Source organism: Diceros bicornis, chromosome 24 (assembly GCF_020826845.1).
Source record: "Diceros bicornis minor isolate mBicDic1 chromosome 24, mDicBic1.mat.cur, whole genome shotgun sequence".
Taxonomy (NCBI): domain Eukaryota; kingdom Metazoa; phylum Chordata; class Mammalia; order Perissodactyla; family Rhinocerotidae; genus Diceros; species Diceros bicornis.
Genome location: NC_080763.1, coordinates 7,284,644 through 7,309,091, shown reverse-complemented (window position 1 = coordinate 7,309,091; position 24,448 = coordinate 7,284,644). Strand labels below are relative to the sequence as shown.

Here is a 24,448-nt window from a genome sequence, read left to right as displayed (position 1 = left end):
TACCTTTGATACTTTGGTAAACACTGATTACTTTAATACCATGGGGTCTTCTAGGTTGTGTGGCCCAGACAGCAGGGTTGATTGTATGGCCCTCACTTCTGCAGAGCCTTTTCCTGCTTTTGTGTCACCTGATATATGTGCCAGAGCGGGTATGGAATATGCTGCCTCCAGAACCTGAAAAGGCCTTCCAGGTGTTGTGTGTCCTTTCTTGTAGTGGTAGGTACAAGGTACAATAATTTGTCCTTTACTTTGGATGAGATGTCTCAGCATGCCCCTGACCACCTTAAAATTTTTACTGATTCAGTGTGCTCTTGAATCTTTGTATAGTATATGTCCCAGTCTCTGGAACACATGTGTCTTACCAATGCCCCTCCAATGTACTTGCCACTTCTTGCTCATTTGGCCCAATTAGCATGATGTCAATTATTATGATGGATCAATAAGATGTTCTTCAGGATGTCCATATGGTACAGATCATGTTATAATAGAGGCTAAGCGAGTTCACACAGCTTTGAAGCAAAACTGTAAATGTATACCATTGTCAGTTCTATGTGACTGTGAACTGTCTGATCCTCTTCACTGATGGGGATAGAAAAGAACGTATCCGCCAAATCATTGGCCATATACCATGAGGCTGGGAGATACAACGTCTGGCATGACAGATGTAACTGGGGCTACTTTTTGGTTGATTTTGAAGTAGTTATCCTCCAAGATTTGTCTGGTTTCTGCAAAACCCAGACTGATGAATTAAATGAGAAAATGATGGGTAACATTGCCCCTGCATCTTTTACACCAGGCGTCAGCAAACTTCCAGCCCACGGGATAGATGTCTATTTTTAAAGTGTTATTGATACACAGCCATGCCCATTTGTTTAGTATCGTCTATGGCTACATTTATACTACAAAGGCAGAGCTGAATGATGGTACCAAAGACTGTATGGCCTGCAAGCCTAAAATATTTACTATCTGGTCCTTTAAGAAAAAATTTGCTGATCCTTGCTTTAGAGCTTTAAGAGTGACACTAATTCTTTTGCCATTCATTCCACTTGATTTACTACCTCAAGTAGAGAGGGGCAATTTCAGAGACTTCTACTTGGACTTCCCCTACTATAATAGCTCTTACTCTATCTACCAAGGACCCAATGTGGGAGTTGCATCAACCATCAAGTGTGTCTGTCCCTGGTAATACATTTGCAGACTGGGGAAATGGTCACTTGTTGGGCTGATGGACCCATTGGAGCGATAGTGAGCTGGACCTTGGCTAGGAATCTGTATATTACTTGGCTCTCATATGTCTTCACTCTTTAGTCCATGATGCTTTGAGTTAATCAAGTGTCACTGTCAGCTAGGACCCTGTGTATAACAGACCTCAAAATAGTTTGAGTATTCCCCTTTTCCTAGCGTACAGTTACTCAAGTAAATTGTTGGAGCTCTTTTGGGGGGAAGGAATAGTAGAATCATTCCTGCATATATTTGCCAGCATATTGCAGAGTCCTTCCTCCTGGGAACCTGGTGTTTTCTTAATCAATCATAGGGAATATATCATAGTACATCCTACAAGATCTTGGTACAAGCTCTGGACTCTCACTCCCTCTCTTGACCTCATCTGCAACTCTTCTTCTCTTCACTGACTCTGCCTTAGTCACTGGCCTTCTGTCATTGCTTGCGTACTAAGTTTGCTCCCTGTACTTGGAGCATTCCTTCCCCAGATGGCTTATTCTGGAGCTGCATTCAGGTCTTTGCTCAAAATTTATTTTGTTAGACAGGCCTTGCTTGATCACTTCTACCAAAATCGTCCCACTCCTATCCATCGTTCTGGATCCTCTTCAGTTTTCTTCTTATTTTTTATTGCTTTATCATATATCTGCTCATTTGTTTGTCTGTCACTCTCCTCCCTGAGATCCATAGGAGCAGAGATTTTTCTCCTTCCTTGTTTACTGCTGTTTCTTGGGTATTTGGAATAGTCACTAGCATGTAGTAGGCTCTCAATATTTGTTGAATGAAGTAATACTGTATTTTGAGAAAATTGAAAATATTTCATATGGAAAAATGCATGCTTATTTTTCACCATGTCAGTTATATTTATTGATTTGTAAAGTTTTGGGCATATATCATTTAATAAAGCTAGTATATTGAAATTAATGAACAGTGTAACATGTTTAATTGAAAACCACAATTACTCAATAGGTAATAAATGAAATTAATAACACATAAAAACTAAAATTATTAAATATTTATACAAGTATGTATGCACAAAAAAATTGCAGGGAAAAGAACCATGATTAATATATAAAGTTATTTAATGGAAGTGTTGTGGACTTTTGGAAGAGCTGACTACTTCCTAAATTGATTTAGCATCTTTTAAAGGAAAAGCTCTTCATTTTACCAGAATTGAAGACTTGGACCTTTGAAATCAGATAAGTCTATGTGATCTTGGATTAAATAACCTTTTTGTATCACATAATTTCACAGGTATAAAATGAATCAATACTAGTAGAACCTACCTCATAGTAAGTATTAAGTGAGATAAAAGTGTGTAAAGTGCTAGGCGTATATCTGGCACATAGTAAAAACTTAAAAAAAAATTAGCTGTCATCACCACCTCATCATTATTTAGGAGTATTTCATGTGCTTGTCAGATTTTCTAAAGTTTCTGAGTAGCTCAGTTTCTAAAGTTCTAAGTAGCTCTAAACATAAATTCCTTTATCTTGAGTCAATGTTTTTCAATTTATTTATGTAAATTAAGAATTGTTAGACGTGCATCAACTCTTTTGTTTAAACAGAAGTGAGGTATGATTATCTAAATGATGATAGAGGGCCAAAAGTTTTACTTTGCAGAATAGCTAATTCTTCCTTAGGATTTAGTTCTCAAACATGTCAGCACATAGATAAACTGAATTTTTTTAAAGTAACTAGCAATCTTATTTACTTTTTATGCCTTGATCACATCAGCTGGCTTTCCTATAATGGAAATCTTATGAGAGAAACTGGATTAATATGACTGCTATTTTTCAGTTATTTGACCACTATGAAAGAGCCTTTTATAGTAAAAGGTAAAAAGTCTTTAAAAAATTTTTAATACCTACTTAATGTTGTTTTGTGTTCTTTCTGCTTGATGTTTTCTTATAAAATATGTACCAGTTTGAAAGTTGATAATGGATTTTATGTACAGATAGGCGTGTGACAGTTTATCAATTATCTGGTAAAATTATTGGTTTGCATTATGGATGTGTGAAATGATTGAAATGTTTATAAATATAAGTAGAAATTTTAAAAGACAAAATAAATGATGAGCATGTGCCTTCACGTGGCAATTTTCACCTTTTTAGCTTCACCTCTTATCCTCACCATCTAACTTTAGGCGCAAGGAGCTACTTGTAGTTTCCAAAGTTGCCATTCAGTTTTACACAGTAATAGTAGAACAGAATGATTTAAATGTCAACTCTGCCATATACAACTTGTGTTATCTTAGGCAAGTAATTAACCTCTCTAAATCTCAGTTTCCTCATCATAAAGTGGGGATAAAATAGGAGCTCTCTTATAGGTCTTATTGAAAGTAGTAAATGAGATAATGCATGTGAAGTGTTTATGTGAGCTGTTATTCTTTTTGGTATTCCTATTCTTCTTCTGATGGTTTTTCTTATTCTAACTGAAATTCATCCTCTCATTTGTCCTCTTCACATCACACTGGTGAACCATTCTCTCAAGTTCCAATATGATGATAGTAATGATTCAAAGGACAAGGTTATCATTTATTAGACTTAATTGTCACCTCTCTCTGGATCCTTCCATACATGGTCCCTGTGATCTAGTCCATGCTTCTCAGTTCTTCTAATGGGTTAAGTTCTTGCTTCTCTTTCTCTAGTGGTCTGGAAAACATCTGTTCCATTTTTGTTTGGCTGATTTTTCTTCTCCTGGTCTCAGCTTAAGTGTTATGTTCTCAGAAAGTTTGCCTGTTGCAGCACCCACTTCTTGCCCATCTTCTTCCATCCCTCACCTTCTTCCCATCATCCTTGTTCCTGTTATCTACTCTTAGAGTATCCAGGACTTTTCTTTCCCTCACATTTATTACAGTTGTAATTAGTTATTTCTGTAATTACTCGTTTAATGTTGGCATCCTTGCCTGTGAGGCCTTGCAGGGACACTGTCTGTTAAATTCATATCTGTATTCTTAGTGCCTACCACAGTGCCCAGCACATAGTAGTTGCTCAGTAAACATTTGCTGAATTAATGAATATCCCATTTCCATTGCCCAACTGCCTGCTGAGTTAACAACTCACTCAGCAATGTTAATCCTGAAGTTTGTGCACACATTTTTAATTTTACTTATCACATACTATTGCATTCTTTATTTATATTTTTTTTACCTATTAAGTAAGCTATGAGTTTCTTGAGGATGTAGTTTGTGTTCTATACATCTTTTTATTCAGAAGCCTAACAGAGTGCTTGGCACTGGAAATTTTATTGTTCAGTGAATGTTTATTAATGAAAATATGTTTTTGAAGTATGATTAACAAATGGAAAATTTTACAGATGTAAGAATTCAAACTGGAATTACCAGCAAATGCTACCAGTTTAAGTTACATACTGAGTGGGAGGCAATATATGATATCCATCTGCATGAAGGAGGGTAGTATGGACAATATGTAAATATGTATATTAGTGTATATTAGTCTAAAAAATGCATTACCAGCTGACAGTGAACAGCTGAATGTTTCCTTTTCTTTTTTCTGATGAGGAAGATTGGCCCTGAGCTAACATCTGTTGCCAGTCTTCCTCTTTTTACTTGAGGAAGATTGTCCCTGAGCTAACATCTGTACCGATGTTCCTCTACTTTGTATATGGGACACCACCACAGCATGGCTTGATGAGCGGTGTGTAGGTCCATGTCCAGAATCCGAACCCGTTAGCCCCCGGCTGCCAAAGCAGAGTGTGCGAACTTAACCACTATGCCACTGGGCCAGTGCCTGAATGTTTATCTTCTTGATTGGTCCTTCTACTCTAATATTCTTTTTTTTTAATAGTTGGTGCTTTTTTTATGAGAAAATTTAGAAACTTTCGTATCCTGCTTTTTCTATCAGATATTATATGTGAGCGTTTTTTCTCATTTCATTAAATTTTTTTACAACATTATTTTAATAGGAACATAGTTTTTCATCCTATATGTTTACCGTAATTTTTCAGTAATGATTTTGTTGAATATTTATGTAAATAATTTTTTAATATTATACATAATACTCAGTGAACATTCTGCAAACATTTTTGTGTTCATATCTGCTTTTTCCTTAGAATTTTAAAAGTAGAATTACTGGGTTAAGGGGTACGAGCATTTGTAATACTGTTGATGTTACCAAATTATTACCTATTGTCCTCCAAAAATACTGTACCTCTTAATATTTCTAACAATAATGAGAGTGCAAATTTAGGCTTACTCTCTCCTGTGTTGCATATTTTAATTAAACAAAAACCTTGTCAGTTTGAGGTGAAAAAAAAAAAAAGTGGTAATTTGGCCTTGTTTCATTATTAGCAAGGCCACGTGTATCTTGTGTTTTTTGGCCATTTGTACTTCTTCTGTAAACTGTTTTGTGTTTTTTGTTCATTTTTCCATTGGAGTGTTCTAACTGGTCATAATACTGTTCTAATATTTTAATGTCCTAATTTTGATTAAGTAATTTGTTAATTGAACATGTTTTAAGTTGGAAAAACCTTGTACATTTTAATAATGTAGAGTCATGTGCCACATAATGATGTTTTGGTCAAGGACAGACCACATGTATGACAGTGGTCCCTTAAGATTAATACCATATAGCCTAGGTGTGTAGTAGGCTATACCATCTAGGTTTGTGTAAAGTACTATAGGGGAGGAAGAAGTTTTCATCTACCCTTCTAGGCTCTTCTGGCTGGTCCAAGAATTAAATTGACTTGAGACAGATTAACAGGAGAAAAACAAACAAAAGTTTAATATATGTATACATTGGAGAAACCCAGGAAAACTAACTCACCAGAATGGCTGAAGCCCTCACCTTAAATACCATCCTCAGGGGCTGGCCCCGTGGCTTAGTGGTTAAGTGCGCGCGCTCCGCTGCTGGCGGCCCGGGTTCGGATTCCGGATGCGCACCGACGCACCGCTTCTCTGGCCATGCTGAGGCCGCGTCCCACATACACCAACTAGAAGGATATGCAACTATGACGTACAGCTATCTACTGGGGCTTTGGGGGAAAAAAAATAAATAAATAAAATTAAAAAAAAATACCATCCTCAGCTAAAGACAAAAGATGTTGGGAGTGGGGAGAGTCCGGGACTTCAAAGGGAAGGCAGGCAATTCACAGGTAGGTGAAAAGGAGCAAACATTTGGAAAACAAGTGTTTGGCCACATAGAAACAGAAGAACACAGAAGGGAACCCAACAGACTTTTCTAGGTTCCTCCCTGTCTACCACCTAGTTTATGTTATGCTAAGGTGATAGCTTGCTTCCTGAGACAGATTTTTTTTTTTTTTTAAAGATTTTATTTATTTATTTTTTCCCCCCAAAGCCCCAGTAGATAGTTGTATGTCATAGCTGCACATCCTTCTAGTTGCTGTATGTGGGACGCGGCCTCAGGATGGACGGAGAAGTGGTGCCTCGGTGCGCGCCCGGGATCCGAACCCGGGCCACCAGCATCGGAGCGCGCGCACTTAACCACCAAGCCACGGGGCCGGCCCCTGAGACAGATTTTTTAATCTGAATTCTTTTAGGCAGGTAAGGGGTAGGTAACAAGAAAAATCATCTGAGTCTTTTGTTTCTTAAAAATAATGAGCCTAAAATAATCCTTGTGTTAAAGAGTCATATTTTTGGGTGGCAAATTTTGTTCCCCTTCAAACTTTATGATGTTCACACAATAATGAAATCAACTAATGATGCATTTCTCAGAATGTATCCCTGTTGTTAAGCGGCATATGACTGTAGTTGTAGTTAAATAATTAATAATTTAATTTCATTTTAGTTCTCCCATATTAGAACCTGTTTCAATTTTTAAGTAGTATTAAGTTTTCTTCTAAGAAACTTTTTTAAAGAATGTTTATTTTGTAAACTAGGAGCCTTTTGTGGCAGATGAGTATATTGAACGTCTTGTGTGGAGAACCCCAGGAGGAGGCTCTAGAGGGGGACCTGAAGCTTTTGATCCTAAAAGGTGAAGTAAAAATGTTTTCTTCAAAGACACAATCTAGTACAAATTTGTGTTTGGAATAGAGGTGACTGTTGGAATTCCTTTCAACATTCATATAACGGGATTTTAGTTAACAATTGGCCAGTAAAAGACACAAGCATTAGAAATTTGGGATTCATTTTTTTCCTTTTACATTTGTTTTATTTTAGAGGAGGACTTTCACGGGTATGAGGGAAGGAATTTTATTGCATTATAAGAATTTAGTATTTTCTCCATAATTGGAGAAATTAGTAATAAATTAGAAAAGGTTGGTTATACTGCTAACATAAAAACATGTTGAATATGTTAAGTATATTTGTGAATCGGGGTAACAGAAAGTCACTGTACCCTGGAATGCACAATATTATTTTTATATACTCCATTTACCTTTTTGACTGTTTCTATAAAATTGTTGTCTCTTCTGGGGGTTAATGGAGATTCTGAGTGAGGTTTTCATTCACGTCAGAGATAATCCCTAACAAGACGCTGTAGAGAAAATTAACATGATCATCCCTACGTCAAGGAATGCTCATTAATACTTTATTTACAGTTATAAGTAAATTGGTCAGTTCCTAATGATTAATCATGGATAGATTGATACATATTCTAATTTTCCTCTGTTAGATTACTAGAAGAATTTGTAAATCATATTCAAGAACTCCAGATAATGGATGAAAGGATTCAAAGGAAAGTAGAGAAACTAGAGCAACAGTGTCAGAAAGAAGCCAAGGAATTTGCCAAGAAAGTACAAGAGCTCCAGAAAAGCAATCAGGTAAACATTTAGCTAAGCAATGAATAGTTTATATAGGCTATAATATCTTTATTTCCTTCCAGTTTTAAGTTCTTAAGAAAGTCTAGTCAAATGATAGTAGCTGTTGAGGTTTCTCTCTACTGCTTCCATCCCGTGGGGTAAGAATGTTAATGAATCGTTATCAGGAACTCTTGATGCTGGCTTGCTACTGAGTCTTGGTTTGGGATTGCAAAGAAGGGAAGCAAGGACCACCCCTGGATGGGGTGGTATCCAGTACAGTGTGGTCCTTGCTTCCCTTCTAACAATGCAAACTTTCAAGAATGACCCTTCAGCAGACCTGTATTTTAGGGGCTCATTATTAGCTTGGATATTTAGGTAGTCATTTGCATTCTCATTTAATCATGAAACAAAGTAATACCAGACCAACTATTGCCTCGGTCAGGTTTTTCCCTGGAGGATACCTGGTCTGGGAAGTTTCACAGACGTCATGAGGCATGTGCCCCAATGAAAATTCCAGTGTAACCATGGGAAAAGCAGGTGTAGAACTCTTTTAGAGTAAAACCAAGTCACTAGATTGGCCCTGGGGTAAGTAGACCAAGCTTCTTAGCCATTCTTAGGCCCTAGACTTAATCTGGAACCTCTAAACTCCTTCACAGCCTGGACCTGATCTGGAACTTGATTGCTCTTTTTAAGTGTAGTTTGAGGAGCATCATTTAGCGTTGCTGCCTCCCAGGGGCTGTTTTCTCTTTAGCGTTAGAGATTAGCAAGCCAATTTCTGCTCAATTTCATTTATTTAGATTCCTTCACTTAAGCATAGATGGCTGTGAGAAAATATTTAATAAAGTCAGTAATTTACATAAGATAGAGACTGTGTTTTTAAGTAGTTTAGGTGATAGATTCCAAATACTTCTAATGCCGTTTTCCCTGGGTAATAATAATAGTATTAATAGTTTAGCAAGCTCTGGAGCCTGTCTGCTCTGCCACTTATTAGCTGTGTAATCTCAAGCAACTTAACCTCTCTGTGCCTCAGTTTTTTCATCTTTAAAATGGGTTATTATAAGGATTAAATAAGTAAATACATGTAATATGTTTAGAAGAGTGTCTAGCACAGAGGAAGTCCTGAGTAAATGTTTGCAGCTTTTTCCCCCTCAATTTAAGGATAGAACAAAAGTGTAATACTGAATTATCAGTAATTTTGTTACTGGCCATTCTAAGGCATTTGTTGTACGTAATTTTCATCTACCACAGGACAACCAGTATACCCAGGGAAAGGAGGAAGAATATTCTAGGAAGTAATGTACCTTTGCCTCAGTAGAATAATTATTACAGTCTTTTCTGTTTTCAAGACTGGGCAAAAACCATTTTCCCTTATTTGTAATACTAGCATTGCTCTTTAAGTATTTAAAACAAATGTTAAATACTCTATTTTTAAATAGTATCTTTTACTTCTGACATATTTTTGACTCATTTTAGTATAGTAGCAAGCGAGTTGTTCAGATTACTGGTTCCTTTGGTACTTAGTTCTTTGTTTTCAGAATCATTAGTTAGGACTAAATGGTACTGGGAACTTTGTTAAACAGGATGACTAGTAGGTGGCCATGCTGTTCTGTTGATTAACATATGTATTCTTGATAAAATATGATTATTTTAATAGTTAAAGGTATAAAAGTCTGCAACTTGGTTAAAAAGTTTTCAGATCATGCAGTGCTAATGGGCATGCATTGGTTTTTGTGGATCGTCTCATATATAACTTCTTTGTTATCTTTAGTTACCTAACTTTGAGAGCAGTGATGAGATTGGTGATTTAGTTTTCATATGAATTAACTCATAAACTAAATTCTCTGGTTGTATTTTATGCTTATGCACATTTTTCCTAGGTTGCCTTCCAACATTTCCAAGAACTAGATGAGCACATCAGTTATGTAGCAACCAAGGTCTGTCACCTTGGAGACCAGTTGGAGGGGGTAAACACACCCAGACAACGGGCAGTGGAGGCTCAGAAGTTGATGAAATACTTTAATGAATTTCTAGACGGAGAATTGAAATCTGATGTTTTTACAAATTCTGAAAAGGTAAGCACTATCAGAAGGATAAAAGCAAATGACAGCATTAATAACAATGCCCTAATTATGAACTACAGTTATTACTTTTCAGAGTTAGACTTCAAATCACTGAGTAGCTGACTTATTAAAAAATTTTATTGTTCTGAAATGTAATTTAGTACACTTGCCTGCAGATTGCTGATGAAGTGTTTATATTCCAATTTTTAATTGGATTGCCATTTTTCTTTATGAAATTATGTGTGGTTTAGAAATGCTGAGGTAACTTTGTTAGTAAATATTTCTTTTCCATAATTGACTTTTAATATCAACAGAATTTAATAGTTACATTCCATTGAGTAAGGGGGTGGTCTGACCTAAATCAATAATAAGCTGAAGTATCTTTCTGTACAAGGAATTCAGAGCTTCTAGGGTTTTTTTTGTTTGTTTTTAAGTGAGGAAGATTGGCCCTGAGCTAACACCTGTTGCCAATCTTCCTCTTTTTGCTTGAGGAATGTTGTCTCTGTGCTAACATCTGTGCCCATCTTCCTCTATTTTGTATATGGGATGCCGCCACAGCATGGCTTGATGAGCGATGCGTAGGTCCGCATCTGGGATCAAACCTGTGAACCCTGGGCTGCCAAAGCGGAGCTCGGGAACTTAACCACTACACCACAGAGCTGGCCCCTGGAGAGCTTCTAGTTTTTATTACTTGAATAAAAATCTCTTGTAAAGAATTAAAGCATGGTTTGGACCAAAAAGAATTGAAAAATCTGAATTAATTGTTTATGTTAATCCTTTTTGTAGCACATGTCACTTAGTCCTGGTCTAAGGGTACATGGTATTGGCTGCCCTACAATCTTTTGAAAGAAGATTATTTAGCTCACTTTCTTCCACTCAGGAAAAAAAAATCAAAATGCATGAAAAACTAGACATTCTTATGGATAGTATATGCACATGGTAACATTGTCCACTAGTATATTAAATACAGTCTTCCTGAATTATTCCAGGATTACTCCATGGAATATCTCAGATAGTGGAATGTTAAAAGCTAAGTATTGCTGAAGTTCATTTTGAATTAAGCAGCACATTCTTTGTGAGTAGGAACTATATAGCTATAGAATTTATAATTTTCAGAGATCTTGGAAAAAATGGTTACATATGTATAGATAATAATTCCTCTAAAGAAAAGACAGTATTTTTAAGAATGAGTTTCAGGAATTATATTTGTAGTATAAAGTAGAACTGATAAGATGAGCATCAAGAATGTTATCATGCTTAAACACCTATAAAACACTGGCAATCTCTAGCTTTTGTACAGATGTGATTTTTATGTATAAGAGTGTGTATATATTACACACACACAGAGATGGAACACGAAATTGTTTTTCGGGACAATTATGGAATGCTTTTATGTTTCCTAAATATAATATTATATAAATATATAATATTTATATATTTATATTTCTAATATATATATTATATTTATAAATTATTATATAATATATTATTATAAATTATATTATATTATAAATTATAAATATAATATATAAATATAATGTGATAAAAGTATATATTTATACATATTATAAAAATATGTTTTATATATAGAAAGATTGTATATAATTCAAGTCTTATACCTCAGATTACCTTGGATTATACCTGCTGGATTGTATAGTGTATTTATGCTCTCTTATAAACAAAATGCAGATATTTTACCCAATGTGAGTTGGCCTGTTTATTTGAATGTAGCTCAAGGCAGCCATTTAGAATCTAGGGAAAATAAAGATTTTTAAGTTGACTAATTGGACATATTTTTAACCTTATTTGTATGATTTGTAATGTTTTGCATTATGAAATTATGAAATTTGTTCTTTACACTTAAAACATTTGAATTAACCTCAAGTAATTATATAGTTTTTGGTGTCACTATTGTCTCTTAATTTTTGTGGTTTTAGTTGAAAGAAAAAAATCTTCATATTCTTGCTAGTTCATTCACTTGGTCAGTCAGCCATCTATAATTTTTGAGGAACAAGTATAGACTAACAGTGTTTAAGCTGTTTTCCTCTTATTTTCTCTTCTTTGCTTCACTCTCTTCTGTATCCCATTTTCTTTTATCTTGTGTGTTTCTTTTTTCTTAGACTTTATTCTTTTTTTCCCTAATCGTCTTGTTTTTCCTCTCATGTCTCCTATAAGTTTTGGGTTACTGTTTGCTAATTGTGAATCATTATTTTTGGCCTGATACTATCACAGTTAACTGCTGTGAAATCTCAATTTCTGCATTCTGTGCCAGCCACCTTCCCAATGGAAAGAATAGGAAAATCACCCACATAGCTAGGGAGGTATATGATTGTGGAAGAAATTAGAATGGGATAAGATATCAACACATCTTATTCCTTTAGAATAGAGTAAAATATCAACATGTGTTATTCCTTTTTCTTCCTGTTCCATAGTCATTTTTGTTTTTTTAATCTTTAATTTTCAGAATCTTCTAATTTTCTTTCCTGGAAAAAACCTATTTTATATCCATATTATATATTCTCTCATAGCTCTGTCCTTACGAAGTATGTTAGTTGTTTTTCTCCCTAGAATTGCAGCTTATTGTTCTTCATGTAGGTAATGCTGGTGACTCTGATTATCTTTAACACTGTTTGCTAGCATGGGTGGTCTCTCCCCTCACCCCTAATATCAATTAACAGATGTGAGCAAATTATTGGATTGTGATTTTGACAGCTTCTCTACTTATTGTAGTAGTATATTTTAACTGACGGATGACCTTAAGAGCTACTTGTGCTTTAAACAATTTTTACAAAATAATTACCTGTGGGAATTCAATAAAATCAAGTATTATTTACTGCTGTACTCCTTACTACATTAAGTGAAATTTGAAGACAGCACATAATGGGGACTTCTACCTTTTAAAAGAATAATAACAAACTCCCGAAGGAAACAGAGCTCGCTGTGTACCAGGCTAGTCCTTTCTGGAGGGGTTATTGATGAGGAGAAAAGGATGGACATTGCTAGGATGACTAAATGGCATGGTGAAAAATGATACTGCAGTGGTACCTGTGCCCATATGCAGCAGGATAGAGTGAGTGAGTGGTAACTGAAAATGACAGTGACATGCTGACTAGGAGAAAAGAGATAACTGAAGCAGAAATGCTATATTCACTATCATTTGGCAATAACGATGTTGTTTGGCCCTGCTGTTGTTATCCACAGAGAAATGATCATAAAATCAGTTACTGAAGGTCTGCCAAAATAAAACTCAGTACTTATTTGAAATTTTTAAAAAAGTGAACATTATATAACTCCCCTACACATTAGTGTAAGTAAGCACAGTCAATTAACTGCATTTTAAGAATTTTAGACTCCTTGCCTAAGTCTATTAGTTCCGTAACTTGAATAAGTACATACACCATGTTTTATTCAGGAGACTTCATATTAAACTTTATCTCTGTTTTTAGAAGATGTTTTATAAATTTGTGTTCATTAAATGACAGGCATTTTTGTTGTTGTTTTATTCACTTAGCTTAAAATGGGAGGTGTGCAGCAGTATGATCTGAATTATTTTCATAAATCTTTTTTATCCTTTTTTGGGTTCACAAACTCAGGAGAGACTTGCACTTCTGCTTTCAGCAAGCAATGATTCGAATTTTTCAGAGTAAACTTGAACTGCAGGTTTCATTGGGAAGGGATTGTGACATTATAAAATCTCAAGAGTTCAGTACCAGAAAGACAAATGTTTATGTTTTATTGACTTTTTATTGGTGATACGCCAAATGTACTCCTGTTGCTCACAAGGTTTTATTTGTTGTGGATTTTAAAAGAAAATTGTTCGGGTGGGGTCTGTGTGCATACATGGGGGGAATATTACTGTTTTCAAATATAAGTTATTTTTTTTGATATGCATAAGGGTTTTTTTTTAAATTATTGCTTTTATTTATTTTTTAATAGATAAAAGAGGCAGCAGACATCATTCAGAAGTTGCACCTAATCGCCCAGGAGTTACCTTTTGATAGGCAAGTTTATTTCTCAAGAGCTAATTTGGATATATGGTGTAATTTATAGAATAAAATTGTATTTTCTCTGTATGATTTTGCTCATTAATTCAACAAGAATTTATTGAGCACCTCCTTTGTACAAGGTGCAGTATATAAAGGTTGATTGAAAAAAATATGTTCTTTTAATATCTAAATTTAATGATATATCTTGAAATAATTTCAGTCCTTCGTTTTTCTTCCGAAAAAAATTGAAGGAGAATTTTGAAATTGACTGGAGTGAGATTTTTGAGTTTTCATTTTTTGGACTTTGATAAGTAGGGTGGGCAGGGACAGGGAAAGTTTAAACATGGGGCCATTCAGCTGCTTTTTCCTATCTCTAGATGAGAGTTCTTAAGCTTTTTGGAGTCTTGGATACCTTTGAAAAGCTGATGAAAGCTATAAAGTTTCTTAAAAAAAAATCATATCCACAAATTATTGTATACAATTTCATGGAGTTTTAGCCTCTTTAGCCTGTCTACAGACTCCTCCCTGGGGACTTCCAGTTAAGAACCTCTGCTTTAGATGCAGGGCTCTAGGGCCATTGCTAAGTCAGGTATTAATGGTTTCATCCTAAAAGAAACTTCACTGAGAAGGAAATGTTTTCATGATTTCCTAGTCCATGGAATGTCAGACTCTAATAATATCTTGGTAGTAATAGTTCCCCATGTGAATATCTGAAAGAAGTATGTCTTCCCATATAACAGACAATGTATCTGTTATTCTTTTGGTAATGCTCGAAGATCCTCAGGGGCAAGTAGAATATCAATGTATTGCTATACTTAAAGCTTGACCATTATGTCCCAAATATAGAGTGAGAGTGAATTTCCTACCCCTAAAGTATATCTTATTTTACTCTCAATTCTGTATCATCATAAAGGATTAGCAGTAATGATTATCTATCATTTAGCTATTATTAATAATGTCATACTTGCCTAGTATTATATGATTTTCAAAGTCACCCACAAAAACCTCTCTTTGACTTTATCTCATTTCAGAGTTAGACCATTTACTTAAATGGGTAGAATGTGTGGCTCACAATAGGTGCATGATAATTGTTGGCTACATCTCCCACCCCTCTCTCCATCCTATTCTTCCCCTATAAAACATGTATGGGTGTACTCATCTTCTCCCACTTCCCAATTACAAACTTCTCTTACGGTTTTGTTTTAGCCTCTCTATTAAGCCTTGGAGTTGAATATAGATCCCAATCAGATTTAATTTTTTCACAAAGAACAATTTGGCCTTACATGCACTCTGTGATCCACCATGACTTTGATATATCAATTTTGTATAACTCTAAATTTTTTTACCTTCTTCGTCTTGTCTTCGGCATCTATTTTGCCAGCCACTCTCCTCTCTCTTCAAACTGATTGCATAGGGTCTCGCAACATTAATTTTCCATGATGTGCATTCCCCCTTGAATTTAAAATTTGAAAAAATTCTAGTGTATGGTAGTGATATTTTAGTTTCTGGATTTGCAAAAATTGAATGGTTACTCTACCAGGCACATTGCTGGGTCTCTTTTTATGGCTTTTCTTTTGTTTTTCTAGTTTTAAAATAACTCATTTATATATACGTAGTTTATCATTGTTTTTATTTTAAATAACAATAATGTAACTTTGTATGAAAAAATCTCAACAGAAGGGGGAAATAGACAAATATCAAGTGAATTTAAAATTCCAGTGAATATGAGTAGGGACAGTAACTCAGTGATGGGGCTGGCTAGGTTGTTAATGCCTCATACAGAACTCCTCCCTCCTTAACAAGGGAATTGGTTCTTCAATGTGAATTTCCTAAATGAGAACCAGCTACCCCATCTGAGTTGCCCAAATTCAGTTTTGTTACCTGGCGTGTTTCTTGTCAGTACTCTCTTCCCTCTGACTTTGTCTTTTTTTTTTCTTTCTTTTTTTGATGATGACCTTCAGTACTGAGGGTTCCCATAGACCTCCAAACCCAGTTTCTTCTTTTATGACCATCTTACATTACTATGGTACATTTGTCACAGCTAGTGAACCTTATAATTGGTTTTTATCTTTCAGATTTTCAGAAGTAAAATCCAAAATTGCAAGTAAGTGGGGTTCTATTTATTTAACTGTTTTGAATAGGTAATAAAGCTACTTGTGTAAAAGAAAACAAAATAGTAAAAGGAGAGATAGTGGGAACAATGTCATCACCCCACCCCATCCCTGAGTTTGAGTCCTCTTCCTTGAAACAACCATTACCAGTTTCTTGAGTATTCTTCCAGAGTATTCTATGGATATACAAACATAGAACATAAATCATGTATATATGTGTAGAATTTAGTTCTGTCCCCGTTTGTTTTTAAATAATTGGTAGCATACTATATAAATAGCTTTATACCTTGTGTTTTTAATTTAATAATGTATCTTGGAGATTGTTTTGTATCCATACATATATCTCTAAAGTAGGTTCTTTTTTTAAAAAGCTAAGGTCATATGAGCATTCCAGTACCTATTTAACTCCTTACATGATTAGTTTGATTCTTGCCAATCTTTGGATTATATTTTAGGCAGATCATTTTAGGTTTCTGAAAAAGCCACTATATTTGCAGGCTCCCATGGTAGCCTGAGTCACTCTTTGGGGGGCTATTGCACAGAAGGTTCAAAGAACCACTTATTTTCCCAAAAGTGTTAGGATAAAGATGACATAGCTAGTTGGACTTCCTGGCAATGTTTTTGATCACAATAGATTACTTCAAAGTTCAGATGTTCATTCAGAACCATAATAGCCTCAAGGACGTAGTGAATCAAATACCACATATTATCTTAAGGGGAAATTTGATGTTAAATACACCATTGTTCATGTTAAGGCATCTGAATTCTGGTAAAGAGTTCTATAGTCCTCCTCCCCCTTTCCACAGCTTCAGGTTTAAGATTTTTCCTATCTCTTGCTATCAGAAATGACATCCAGAAAGTTTTTCCCAGTCAGCTACTTTTTTAAGTAACAGTGGTAAATGGCAGTCAGACTGTGGGAGTTCAGCTGTTTTACCAGTTGGGAAGATTTTTTTGTCTTGAAAATAGAGATTTACATACCACAGTATATTGTAGGGGCTAGGCTCACTGCCTGTAATCTCATATTGTTTTTGTAATTCTTTCAAAAGAAGGCTAGATCCATAATCATTGTATTTGTAAATAATTCATATACTTGCAAATAACTTGGATACCTTGTCTGTCTCATTGTAGCTGAATGACTTTCTTTTTATTTTTAGGTAAATACCATGATTTAGAATGCCAACTGATTCAAGAGTTTACTAGTGCTCAAAGAAGAGGTGAAATCTCCAGAATGAGAGAAGTAGCAGCAGTTTTACTTCATTTTAAGGTAAATAGTAAAAATTAAAAATGAAGATTAGTTTTCAAAACTGTGGAGATTATATAAATTCTATATATTATAGCCTCTCATTTTCCCCTAGTAGTTGTGACTATGTCACAGTGATAATTTTCATTGTTTTGAAGAAGTTGAATGTACATTTCATATCTCTCTCCATAAATGATGTTAAATTTTTAAGTGTTTTAATATTTTTTAAATCAGTATTTTATATTCAATAATATTAATATTTTATCAATGAATTTTTATATAGTTTGAAATAGAAAATCATATTGTCTGCCTTCTTGGTTTTCAATGTATTCTTTTTTTTTTTTTTTTTAGTCAAACATGTTATGAAATAGGTCAAAAGCAAGAAGACTTGACCTTAATTATATGGTAGAATGTAGTAACCAGAGAGTAGATGGAATATGACTAGTAAAGGACTTAAATCCAGAGGATCTCAGGTGGTAATACAAAGGAATATTGTATTATGGAACTATCTTCCTGGAATTTGAATTAGGGAGAGAATCCCTGTATTGCAGTGTATTTCTGCAAAGAAAGTACTTGAAAAAAGTAGTGATTCCTTCAGTCTTTCTTTGTGTTTGTATCAGATTAGGAAAATAGAAGCCATTTGTTGGACTTTTCATTTAAATAACATGTCTGAATGAGTTTTGAGAATGACTCTTAAGCCAATAGTGTACTTTGTATTGCTTACCTTACTTGTTTTTATGTATGATTTGTTAATAGGCAAAAATCTCATTATAGTGGGCTTACAAATTATTGTGTTTAAACACATTCTATTAAAATGGATTCCATTTTAGAAGTAAATTTCCAGAGTGCCAGTTAAATACAGCTCTGTCGAGATTCTTGCAAGAGAAGGCAAATGCTTTGAATGCAAGAGAGGAAAGAAGGAAATATATATACATAAAACTTTTTCTCAAGACCTTGAATCTATGTATATGTCTGTGTGTGTGAAATGTATGTGCATGTTTTGGAGTTGAAGGAGATGGCTAGGTGATCATAGGGCAAAATGACTATAAAGAACTCAGTTATACCTCAGTTTTCTTCTTTCAGTCTAAAGTCCTGCAAGGATGTGAATTAGCTGATCAATTTGATAGTAAGGTACTGGGAGAAGATATTAGGTTTTTGGTTTTCTATGATTAATTTTATTTAAGTTCGACAGCTATTAGTATTGACCATTCATAGGGATATAGACATAGCTTTATTACATGTAATACCTCTTTTATTGAGATTATGAGTATTATCATAATTGAACCAAACAGTGATAATGTATTTCTTTCTTCTTCATAGGGTTATTCCCATTGTGTTGATGTTTATATAAAGCAGTGCCAGGAGGTAACATAACAGTACACTTTATTGGACTTTATTTTATTTTATGCTAATTTGTGTTGAAAACTGTTTAAAAATTATGTCTTCACTGTGTAAAATGCCTCTGCTATTTAGGGTGCTTTCTTGAGGAATGATGTATTTGAAGATGCAGCAATACTCTGTCAACGGGTGAACAAACAAGTTGGAGATATCTTCAGTAATCCAGAAACAGTCCTGGCTAAACTTATTCAAAATGTATTTGAAATCAAACTACAGGTAATTTTAAACGAGGACTAGTTCTCAAGGCAATACGTGATTTTTTTTTCCTGTGTTTTAAAAGTTTTTTAAAATTTAGTTTACTTATGTAATACCCTTAGGAATAGTAATCTACTTATTCAGTGAAGGGAAAAGAAATGACAGTGGCATGCTTTTTAAAAAATGTTTTGTTGCTCATCAAGAAAAAAGGTGCTAATCACTAAGTCTCATCAGAGCACTTGTTTGAAATTTGTGTAGCAGTAGTAATAGTAACAGGTTGTAGTAGGGTAGCCTCAGGTTTTGTTTATACTGGGTCCTCACCTTGACTAGTAGATGGCATTCGTGAAATTGGACAAGAATTACAAGTGTAGTCTATAGAATTTTTTATAATATGATAGCTAACATGAAAAGAAGAAACACAGGAATTTAATTTACAGCCTTGACTCCCATAGCACTATATCTTTAGCAACATTTCCTAAACTGTGTGTAGCCCTGGATTAAGCAACATTCAATAAGTTTTTAAAACACAATTCAGGACTTGTAATAGCCTTTAAAGGTACTGCTATGTATTGTGATTCTCTAGAAGTAGAGGTGTAATGTACAGCATTTCCCAGTTTTAAAGTAATGCCTGTTAATGTCTCAAGGGACACTAGTGTTACCCAGACCACAGTTTGGGAAATGCTACTTTAAGGAATTGACTCTATTGGTTAGCCTCAGGTTTTGTTTTTTGGATTTTTTTTTAAATGTACTTCATGAGGCAGAATAAGCCAGTTTCAAAAGAAAAGATATTTTGAATTTCTTAATACTTATTTACCCAAGACTGATAGAGATGTACAAATAAATATGGAAAGCAATAAAAATTAAAAACCTATTTTCCTATTTTTTTTATATTGGTCTATTTTCTGTGCATTGCCTTTTCCATTGGGTTTTAAGTCAGAACGGTTCAAGAATGTGGAGTAATTTTAGAGGAAAAAAATCTTGACTACATAATTTAGTGTTTACTTAATTGACAGAATGTTGACTTTTCTTTTTTTTTTTAGAGTTTTGTGAAAGACCAGTTAGAAGAATGTAGGAAGTTCGATGCAGAGCAGTATCTCAAAAATCTCTATGATTTATACACAAGGTATATTTTTAGTTATTAGAAAATTATAACAGATCTCATATTTCCTTTTTTGAATAGAAAATGGGGAAATATTCAGGTTTTTTTGAATAACACTTTGTCAGATAGCAGTATACCTTTTAGCATTAAATGCTTGGCTGTGTAGACTAGTATTATAAAAAAGCAACATTCTTAGTATGTTAACTTAAAGAATTGGATATTACACTTTATATAAATGTACTTTAATGAAACATAAAACTTCGTTTACCTGTTTAAACTAAGACTCGAGAATTTTGTTTCTGATTTTAATGGTAAGCTAGTTCACTATTCTTTAGTTTTTTTCTCTAAGAACTAGTAGAATTACATTTATCTGCAATTAAAACTTTAGAAATTGAGAAAGGAAGTGACAAATTCTTAAATGACAATTTCAGCCTTAAGTCTGTAGCAAGAATTTATCTTGTGCTTTTGTAAATGGCAGTGTTACATTTAGAAATATTATATCAGAAGCTTCATATGGAGTTTTTTTTTGAACCCTAATGCTATTCCTTAGTGTCATCATTTTGGGAGGAGAGCTGTCAAGAGTAATCATAGTCAGCAAGTCCATCTCAACAACAACAGTATTGTGAGCCTATCTTTAACAATGGGAAACAATGTGTCTCTCTCCACATGACAGAGACAAAAGAGAATGAACAGAGAGCAGACCTCTCAGTATTGTGACTTGAGTACCGTGTCATGAATGGCATTAGAGCATGCTTGAAGTCATTCTGCCACTGTTGCCCTTTCTAGACTGGTTGGTTGCCTCAGTTTCCTCTCCTAAGTCATCCCTAGGAGTTTACGGCAGTTTTCAAAACCATAATATTGTTTGTAATATCCATTCTACTTTATATGTAACCCTATACAGCTGCTCTCTGCATCCTAAGTACCTTCCCAAGGTTTAAGAAATGGTGCTTTAACATAAGTTATTAAAATCACATTGTAAAAATATATATTCCTTAGTACTGTTGCTATACCTAAAATATACATTAATCTTTTTTTCCCCCCTTTTCCTTGAAAAGAACCACAAATCTTTCCAGCAAGTTGATGGAGTTTAATTTAGGTACTGATAAACAGACTTTCTTGTCTAAGCTTATCAAATCCATTTTCGTTTCCTATTTGGAGAACTATATTGAGGTGGAGACTGGATATTTGAAAAGCAGAAGTGCTATGATCCTGCAGCGCTATTATGATTCAAAAAACCATCAAAAGAGATCCATTGGCACAGGAGGGTGAGTGTTTTTGTTAAATGTTATAGTTAAAATTAAGGATATTAAGAACTTTGTTATATTTGGACAAACTTGTCAAATGTTGCCAGTCATTGGAATTTTTTATGAAGAACTCTTAACCCAGTTTGTTTATACCTTTGATCAATCCTGCCTCTTGAACCACATGTTGAAATGACTTACCATAACATGATTAAAATGTAAAGCAGAATACAAGTAATATAAAGAGTTCTATGGGTTTTTTTTTCAGACTGAGTAAATTATTCTAGGTTATTGACTAAGAAGCACATCATTTTTTGTTGTTGCAGATGTGGAAAAAACAGCAAATAGTTCACAATTTAGGCAGCCTGAGCTTTTTAATAACTTGGGCAAAAAATTGTTTAATACATGCCTTAAAACCTGCGATTACTCACATACTAGAAGAAAATGACTTGCTGTTAAGAATTAGTGGCACCTCAGTTATCCAGATCTCGACTATCTGGAACCCATTTGATTCTAGGGTGAAGCAGAATGACTTCTGTGGAGTCATATAGTCAGAATCCAGAGTCCACATGCATACACACCCAAATCAATTTCTTGTTTTTCAGTTTGTCATATGTTAAATAATGACCAGGGAGAGGTTATAATTAGGAGTAAAAAGTGACATCTGAAAGGCAGTATCAAGTAAAGGAAGAGAAAACTAAAGAACTATTATTAGAATTAAAAAAAAATTAGTTCACAGTAGTCTGGGCCTGTATGTTCTGGGAGCAAAAAAAAATTCTAACGTTCTAAAGGTACCCTGTAGTAAATGTTCAAAGTGACCCCCAGTCTTTTAGAAAAGCTAAATTATATTTAATATATCTTGTTTAATAATAGTGATGAAATGTGCAACATGTTTAAATGGTTAAATATATTAAAAAAGCATTAAAATTTTAAAGTTTATTTTAAGCAGGACAGTTTAGTTATCTGGAATATTAACTTATTTGGAATAGCCTGCTTTCTAAGGAAACCAAACAAGGAGTTTTGAGCTGTTGAGTCAGAATTGTAGATCTGAAAGAGATCATAACTCTAGATCTACTCATTTTTCAGATGAAAGTCTTCTGCTTAGAGATTAAGGCTTGCTTCAGTTTACAGAACTAATTATTGGAATTACAACTTTTGAGTCTCCTAGCTATTGGTCCATTTTTCTTTGTTGATGTATACTAAGTTTGAGAGTACTTGAAATTGAAATCTGTGTATAATAAGGTGCTTTTTTTCTTTTTTTGTCTGTTGATGTGATACACTAGTATTCAAGATTTGAAAGAGAGAATTAGACAACGTACCAACTTACCACTGGGGCCAAGTATTGATACTCATGGGGAAACTTTTCTATCCCAAGAAGTGGTGGTTAATCTTTTACAAGAAACCAAACAAGCCTTTGAAAGATGTCATAGGGTAAGAGTCATTGTAAATTTATTTTATTTATATATACTTGTGTATTTTAATTTTTTCTGTATTTATACTAAGATATAAATCTGCTCTCTGGTTAGGAACAACTGTTTTTTGTAATACAAAAGATAGGATTTTTGTTTTGGAGAACAGAATTATTTTAAAATTATTTAGAAGTATATTTTAATATAATTTTAAAATTCAGCATACTAAATTTTTCTTCTGTAAGATATTAAGTCAAGATCTAAAAGGGAGAGTTAAACCTGTCTCATAAAGAGCGTTAGGGAGAGAAGGATGTTTTAGGAACAGAGATATCAAAGGAAAAGAATGAAAAATTGACTCCATTAAAATTTAGAATTTCTATCCAACAAACACACTTTAACAAAGGAAACAGATAAATCACAGCCTGTGAGAAGGTATTTGTAACCAATATTACTAGCAGATTATATAAAACAAATAATAGTGGCTAATAATTATGTAACATACCAAATTCTAGGCACTATTCTAAGCACTTTAGGTATATATTAACTCATTTACTTATCATAACAATCCTGTGAGGTTGTTATTCCTGTTTTACAGATGAAGAAACTGAGATACATACTTCTTAAGTAGTGGAATTGGGAGTTGAAGCAGTCTTAATTGTTTATTGTATTGATGTATATGGTCTATGTATTTATATTGATGGATAGTAATTCAATATAAATTATACATGTAAATTAAATCAATAGAAAACAAATCAAAGGCTACACATAAATGTGGAAAATATAAATTACCAATAAGATAATTCAATCTCACTAGTAGGGAAATGAAACTTAAATAGGGAAAATACTATCTCATTCTCATTAGGTTGGCAAAAATTAAGAAATCTGATGATACCAAGTGTTGGCAAGGATGTGGAGCAATAGAAATTGCCATACACTGCTAATGGAAGTAAAAATTGGTATAGTTCCTTTGGAGAGTATTTGGAAATTCCTTAAGAGAAATTCATAGGAGCACTTGACATGTCTAACATCATAACAGCGTTGTTTGTCATGGTGAAAAATTACAAACAAAGTAAGTATACCTCAAAAAGAGAATTGATAAACTGACCTTGTTCATACACTAGAAAGCTATACAACAATTTAAATGACTAAACTAGAGTTACATGTATCAACATGAATAAGTCTCAAAAATACAATGTTGAGTGAAAAGAGCAGGATGGGAAAAAATATATTCAGTATAATTCTACTATATAAAGTTTTAAAAGATAAAACAATGTATTTTTTAGGGATTTGCACAAGCACAGCATGATAAATTCAGAGTAATGGTTGCCTTGAGGAAGGAGTACCCAAGAGTACTCCGTATTTGACCATATTTATAATGTTGGATTCCCCCTGGCCCCCAAAAAGAAAAAAATCTGAAGTACATTTGGAAAAATGTTAAGATATGACACAACTGGGTGGGTGGTGGATATACTTGGTACAGTAATATCCCTACTTTTCTGAATGCTGAAAATATGTTAAAATATTTCTAAAGCCTCAAATCATCAAACATGAAGCTATCAGCATTTATCGTTTGAATCATAGCAACTAGCTCTAAATCACGACCTTCTGTCTAGAAAGTCATGAAATTGAAATTCAGTGAAATTCAGTGTGATCTAATTCAACAAAAATTATTATGTGTTTGCTTTGTACCAGCTACCATGTTAGGCATTGAGGATATAAATATAAGACGTATATTACTTTTGAAGAGTGTGGAGAAAGAAGTTAGATATATAAA

The 24,448-nt window shown here is 34.0% G+C and overlaps 1 protein-coding gene across 1 annotated transcript in view; it reads left to right on the top strand.

The window, feature by feature from the left end:
• The window catches only part of EXOC5 (exocyst complex component 5), a 52,155-nt gene that overhangs the window by 10,699 nt on the left and 17,008 nt on the right, over positions 1–24,448 (top strand). The window contains exons 2-12 of the mRNA XM_058567006.1: positions 7,075–7,169; positions 7,809–7,956; positions 9,813–10,007; positions 13,932–13,996; positions 16,057–16,085; positions 17,247–17,356; positions 18,653–18,697; positions 18,806–18,946; positions 19,966–20,048; positions 21,080–21,289; positions 22,549–22,696. Coding sequence (XP_058422989.1) covers positions 7,075–7,169; positions 7,809–7,956; positions 9,813–10,007; positions 13,932–13,996; positions 16,057–16,085; positions 17,247–17,356; positions 18,653–18,697; positions 18,806–18,946; positions 19,966–20,048; positions 21,080–21,289; positions 22,549–22,696 — 1,269 coding nt within the window. The remainder of the gene's footprint in view (positions 1–7,074; positions 7,170–7,808; positions 7,957–9,812; positions 10,008–13,931; positions 13,997–16,056; positions 16,086–17,246; positions 17,357–18,652; positions 18,698–18,805; positions 18,947–19,965; positions 20,049–21,079; positions 21,290–22,548; positions 22,697–24,448) is intronic.